This window comes from Enhydra lutris, unplaced genomic scaffold (genome assembly GCF_002288905.1).
Source record: "Enhydra lutris kenyoni isolate GAN:26980312 unplaced genomic scaffold, ASM228890v2 scaffoldscaffold31, whole genome shotgun sequence".
NCBI lineage: Eukaryota > Metazoa > Chordata > Mammalia > Carnivora > Mustelidae > Enhydra > Enhydra lutris.
In genome coordinates this window covers 18422369-18429205 of record NW_019154115.1, presented here as the reverse complement: position 1 = coordinate 18429205, position 6837 = coordinate 18422369, and the positions used below count along the sequence as shown (strand labels likewise).

Below are 6837 nucleotides of genomic sequence, written 5' to 3'. Positions count from 1 at the left end.
TCAGACAGATACGGGACAGGAAATGATTCGATCTTCTAACATCACGCTGATTATCAGGAATACAAAGTAAAGGAGGAACATTGTGAAGCCCAGGATCTTGTTCATTCTCCATTTGCATGAGGCAATTGAAGAGATCACAAACAAGAGCATGAGAAAAAGCAAAACAATTGCACAAAACAAGCCATTGCTGCTGACTGGAACAGGCTGTAATCCATTGATGAGAGAGAAGAGCAACCAAGGGGCAGGCAGGCTGCAAGATTGAAGAGAAAAAAGTGAATATTCTTAATTTATAATATAATAATCCTACATACATATAATAACCCCACATATATGTAAACACGTTTATAATTTATAGTGTTTTATAATTTATATAAATATATATAATTTATAACATTTACATTTTCTAATGTATTTTATAATAAAAGATAATTTATAAATTTATATAATTTATATACTTATAAAGCTCTTATAATTTATAATTTAAAAGCACTTATTTTTACACACACACACACACACACAAAGCCTATGAAACAGAACAGAAAAGATTAGCCCCATTTCACAGATGAGGAAACTTGAGTTCAGGGAAATGGAAATTACATGCCCAAGGACTCACAGCTAGCAACTAGACGACCCTAGATTAAAACTGAAATTTTCTGGGTCCAAGTGGGGTTTTTTCTTCATAATTCATGACGTGCGTATGAGAAACCCAGATGGGTTGATGTTTGACTCTTTAATCTCACAATTTTTATAAGCACTATCTCAGGCTAACATATTTTTAAATTCTTCAATGATCAGGGCTCTCCTATGCTCCACCCCTCCATACACACACATACACAAATTCATATTAAAGAAACAAGAGTCCCTTCCCAAAACTGGGTTATGCCTACGGAAATGAAAATAGCCCAGAGGTTCTGTTCTGACAAGTTGGGAGGAGGGGAAGGAGAGTGGGTACAGGAGGGTGCTGCATTTGCTTGTTTAGACAAAATGCTTTTAGAGCCTCTGAGCTGGCAGGACCCCAAATGCCAAAGAGCAGAAATATCAGGAGGTGAGACTGAGTCACTGCTCCTTCCAACCCCACTTCGACGGAGGTCAGTGAGCAGAGCATTTGACTGTATCTGGTAATGAATTTGATGGACTTTGTTTTTCAACTCATCTATAAATTCTACTTGATTACATTTTAGGCAGCATTTTTGTCCAATTATCCCATCTGGCTGTGATGAATGAGGGGAGGACACTTTGCTGCCTTGTAGACACTAATAATATAAATGCCCTATTATTCCACGTGTAAATAATGAAGCAGAAAACCAGCGAACAGAGCCGACACAGTGTTTCCCAGTCATACTTGATATGCCTTCGAAAGCAACTTTGCCACTCACCCCACGGTGATATCAAATATGTTACTGCCCACAGAGCTTGACACAGCCATGTCTCCCAGGCCTTTCCGAGCGACAATCACACTGGTGATGAGGTCAGGAATGGACGTGCCTGCTGCTAGGATCGTCAAACCCATGATCTCTTCAGAAATCCCTACTGTTTCACCAACCTGGTAAAAAGTTACGGTGATAAGAAAGCACGGCAACAGCAAGGGGAAAACCTGAGGCTCTTCAAAGCACCAACCACATGCTATTTCGTGCAAGCCCAACCCCTTTCCACAGAGCTCAGCACTCTCCTTTAGCCTGGAAGAGATGGGCCACACAGAGAAAGAGCAGGGCCCCTGCTCCAGGCTTCAGGGAATGACGCAGCTCTTGTCTAAATTGGACTACAAGTCTATCTTTAATACCACCTCTCACTGTCATTTCAGCTCCAACACCTCCAGCTTCCCAAAAGAACTGCCCCTCCAAAGACTTGTACATTTCATGTTTCCATTTCCAGAACAACCATGGACACCTGCTGTGTGCCCGGAACTAAGTGAGAGGCCAGAGATAAAAGTATGAGAACCACAACACTGACCCTTCTCCCAGCCTAGTGAAAGAGAAAAACTTGTAACCAGCGATCCCAGGTAGAAGAGAAAAGCCACGGGCCCTCGGAGGAAGACTGACAAAGTGCCAGGCAGAAGGCCAAACTGAGCTTTGCTCTCACAAGTGTGCACAGCGTCACCAAGTGGAGGCGAGCAGGGCATGCGCGACAGAGAAAGCCTGGAAGAAGGCTAATAAGCAATGGTCAGCTGGATCAGCCCGTGAACGGCCTTCTATGTCAGGCTGCAGCGTGACTGTAAGACAAGACCCGCACTTGAAAATACTACACTCGGGGTGCCTGGGTGGCTCAGTGGGTTAAAGCCTCTGCCTTCAGCTCAGGTCATGATCCCAGGGTCCTGGGATCGACCCCCGCATCGGGCTCTGCTCAGTGAGGAGCCAGCTTCCTCCTCTCTCTGCCTGCCTCTCAGCCTACTTGTGATCTCTGTCTGTCAAATAAATAAATAAAATCTTTAAAAAAAAAAAGAAAGAAAATACTACACTCACCAGAATAAAGGGTCAACTTTTGAGCTTTTACAAACAATGTAGAAACTACAAATTCACTTGAGCCTCACCATTGCCTGGGTACTGGACCTTCACCCTGAAGGGGAGAAAAAGTGCCCTTGGGCCCTGATGATGCAGGATTTAGTTCACTCACCTGGTGAGCCCACCATACCATGAGGTATGAGAACATGGCGATCCATACGACAGATCCCAGGAAGGTAAGAACAAAAAACTTCTTAGACTCCTATTTGCAAAAAGGAAGAGAAATAAGTTGCAGAGGCTAAATGTCTTTGACCCTTCCGAGGGAGCCCCAGAATCAGTGACAGGATCTGCTGGGGGAGTGGTGGAGAGGATCTGGAGATGGTCAGCTGAGATCTGGATCTCCAGTGAGGACCCTGAGATGTCTGGGGAAGGAAGAAGATGGCGGCCCGCTGGGCGTCCGGCCAGCAGGGCATTCAGCTGTCACCAAACTGTGAAGAGAACTATTTGCTTGCCCTAGAGCCAGACTGGTCTAGGCGTTCCATGTGGTATCTACAACCTCCTGCTGCTCTCCTCACCTCTGGACCCCGAGGTAGAGTATGGACAGCCTTTGGGTAGGGCCTGTTAGTCAGAGCTTTCCCTATAAATGAGAATGCTGGGTAGAAATAATACTTCCCCCTAAGTTTTCAGAATATCCCTGGGACATATTGGTTGGCGGAAGGGGGATCTTGGCATTATTCCCATATTAAAATCAAGAAACTGGTAATAGGAATTGTACTAGTTCACACACTTATAGTGATAGAAACAAGCCCATTTTAGGGCCTCCCAAGCCTACCGGTATGTCCCCCTAGGCACGTGGTCCCTTCTGGAGCTGCAAGGTGCATCCCAGATACTCTCTGTGGTTGAGCCCTGCCAAGCCAGTTTGCCCCGTCCTCTCACCTCTTGCATGAGAGGCCTAAAGACTCCACAGACTCCCTGGGATACAGCTGGGTGAACTCACCAGCCTCCGGACATCGGGCACTGTCAGCCACAGTGGGAACACAATGGGCAGGAGGAACAGGTAAATGGCCTGCTTCTTCCTCGTCTCAGGCCACTCCAGAGACAAAGGCTCCTCATTTGCCTCCTCGTCTTCCTCCTCCTCTTCCTCCTCTTCCTCTTCTTCCTCTTCCTCTTCCTCCTCTTCCTCCTCCTCCTCCTCCTCCTCTTCCTCCTCCTCTTCCTTCTCCTCTTCCTCCTTTTCATCTTCACTTCCATGTCCTTCTCCTCCCCCTTCAGCATCTCTATCTTTCTCATCACTTTTGGCTTCACTTTTACGTTCAGCATTGAGTTCCTGCTCCTCATTTTCACCCTCATCAGCTTTCATGTCACCATCTTCTGCCTGGAGTTCACCTCCACCGTCATCAGTTGCTTTTCCTTCTGCCTGGAGTTCACCTCCAGGATCACATTCATTGATGCATTTTCCTTCTTCGATTTCACCTTCATGTTCACCTTCTCCTTCTGCTTCAATTTCACCTTCACCTTCCAGTTGAGTTTCACCTCCACCTTGTTGTCCATTTTCACCTCTACCAGGAGCTTCAGCCTCTTTACCTGTCACTTCACCTGTGCTCTCAGCCTCAGCCACCTCTCCTTCCTGCAAGCCAAAGTCAACAGATTAGTGTGGAAATAACTGCTCTGCTTGTTTTCCTTCCCAGTGTTTCCCCATTTTTGTTATTGTTGTTCTCAGAATGGATCTAAAAACTTGAATATGAGGAGAAGACTAGTGCGGTCATTCAGCAAAATTCCCTTCCCAACATTCCCACCTGGTGGTTGTCCTGTCTATACTCGATCATTTTCAGGGATGGAAAACTCACCACCTTAGGTGGCTTCTGCCTCTTGACAACTCTGATTAAAGTTCATATTTATAACAAGGTTCTACACTCTGTGTATAGGTTGACTCTTTGAAGCCACACAGAACAAAGCTAATCACCCTTCCACAAGACAGCTTTTTATCCTGAGTTAGAGATTCCCAGGTTCTTCCATCTTTCTATTCTATAGCCCAGAGCCCCCTGCCCATGTTAGTGAAATCGCTCTAGTTAAGTTTATACCCCAGGAGGAAGCTTCGAAAACTGAACACAGAATGCCACACAGAGTGGAATAGGACTATCACCTCCTTTAGAAACGTGCTTCAATTAATGTTGTCTAATATAGCTTATCTTTTGGTGGTTACATGGCTGAGTCTACTAAAACTCCTAAATTGTCATATATCTTGTATGTATGAAATGATGATAATAATACCTACTTACTGGGGGGTTTTATGTGCCAGGCACTATGCTAAGTGGCTTAGATTTTAATAGCACTTAGTGTGCTTCTTGAGTCAATTAGTTTATAGTACAGACAGAATTAAATCCATCTAACAGATGGAAAAACCAGGGTATAGAGTAGTTAAATAATATACCCATGGTTCACATAGTAAGTGATAAAGTTGGGCTTTGTAATATGGACAGTCCAACTCTCGGCCTCTTAACCACCAAGCTGTCCTGCTTTGCAGTTGCCAAGGCTGAAAGAGATCTTTGGTTCCCAAAGCTGAGTAGCTTGGGGAGCTTAGTAGAAATACAGATTTGCAAAATAAATGAATAAAATCAAAGAAATACAGATGTCCTGGCCCCATGTGGACCAACTGAATTAGAACCTCTGCGATGAGAAGCCAGGAATCTATTCTAACGTGCTCACAAGTGCACCTAATACATCCGCTTGCAGACCAGTGTTTGGCCACAAGGGACTGACTCCATATGTAATCCAAAAGCCACTAATTCTGAGTGTCCACAGATTAGACACCCAACTGCCCTATAACAACATGCCTGGCCAGTCCCTCGAGCAAATGACCTGAGCTGTGTCCCCACAGGAGTATGTCATCTATAAAAATTTCATGACACAGCCAGCCTCCAAGGGATGCTCAGTGAGTCTCTACTCTGCTGCATATTCAAATCATCGGGAGGCCTTAAAAACTTTCATGCCCAAGGACCCACCCCAGATACTCTAATTTAATTGCACATTTTTTTAAAGTTCCTCAAATTATTCTAATACGAAACCCGAGTTGTAAACCTCTGATGTAGTGGTCAAATATTAATATTCATGGGGCCTGGGCTGTGAATTGGAAATGAACAATGAGAAGATTTTAGTCTCACTCTGCCCTCTGCTTCTCACTCTGCCCTCCCTCCCGCACCTCTACCGGGAGAGAAGGTTTCCTGGAGGAGATGACAAGTCATTTAAATCCACAGGTATGGGAGTATCTGCCCAGCCTGCACCCTTTTCTCTGAGAACTATCACGCCTAACACCCTCTGAGCCAATGGCTCTTTTTTTTTTTTCTTTGTTGGAGTCAAAGCACCCCACCACTCCCTGCCACAGCTGATTGGACACAGACTGGATCCCTGACCAGGGACCTGGTTTGAAGAATCCAGTATCTTCTGATATTGGAAGCCAGTCATTGGTTGATCCCCCTGTGGACTGGAGGCCCTGCATGGGGTATTAGGGCTCTGTGTGCCCATAAGAAAGCAAATGAAGGGACGCCTGGGTGGCTCAGTTGGTTGGACGACTGCCTTCGGCTCAGGTCATGATCCTGGAGTCCCAGGATCGAATCCCGCATCGGCCTCCTGGCTCCGCGGGGAGTCTGCTTCTCTCTCTGACCTTCTCCTCGCTCATGCTCTCTCTCACTGTCTCTCTCTCAAATAAATAAATAAAATCTTTAAAAAAAAAAAAAAAAGAAAGAAAGCAAATGAAGCCAGGCTGCCAGGCGAAGCTGAGTGATAAAGCCTGAACACAGAGGAGGGGACCTGAAGGAGAGCAAGACAGAGAGCAAGAAGCCACTAGGGTCACAGATTTCCGCTCAGGATTTAGTACAGTTCTTTGTGAGACTGATCTTACCCTGGGATTCCAAGAGACACCTCTGTAGCTTCTTAATCCCTTTCTTTTTTTTTTTAATATAATTTTTTAAAAATTTAAATTAACATATAACGTATTATAAGCCCCAGGGGTACAGGTCTGTGAATCGCCAGGTTTACACACTTCACAGCCCTCCCCATAGCACATACCTTCCCCAATGTCCATAACCCCACCTCTCTCTCCCTACCCCCCTCCCCCCAGCAACCCTCAGTTTGTTTTGTGAGATTAGGAGTCTCTTATCGTTTGTCTCCCTCCCGATCCCATCTTATTTCATTTGTTCTTTTCCTACCCCCCAAACTCCCTGCCCTGCCTCTCAAATTCCTCATATCAGGGAGATTATATGATAATTGTCTTTCTCTGATTGACTTACTTCGCTCAGCATAATACCCTCTAGTTCATCCATGTCGTCACAAATGGCAGGATTTCATTTCTTTTGATGGCTGCATAGTATTCCATTGTATATATATATACCACATCTTCTTT

The 6837-nt window shown here is 45.1% G+C and overlaps 1 protein-coding gene across 3 annotated transcripts in view; it reads right to left on the bottom strand.

The window, feature by feature from the left end:
* The window catches only part of LOC111153347 (solute carrier family 24 member 1), a 28440-nt gene continuing 21603 nt past the window's right edge, over positions 1–6837 (bottom strand). For 2 of the 3 annotated variants that reach the window (XM_022512330.1, XM_022512328.1), the window contains 4 exons: positions 3436–4065; positions 2611–2700; positions 1377–1543; positions 1–250 (listed from right to left, as the gene is read on the bottom strand). In XM_022512330.1, the coding sequence (XP_022368038.1) occupies positions 1–250; positions 1377–1543; positions 2611–2700; positions 3436–4065 (1137 nt within the window). The remainder of the gene's footprint in view (positions 251–1376; positions 1544–2610; positions 2701–3435; positions 4066–6837) is intronic. The other variant, XM_022512331.1, reaches the window with a different exon arrangement.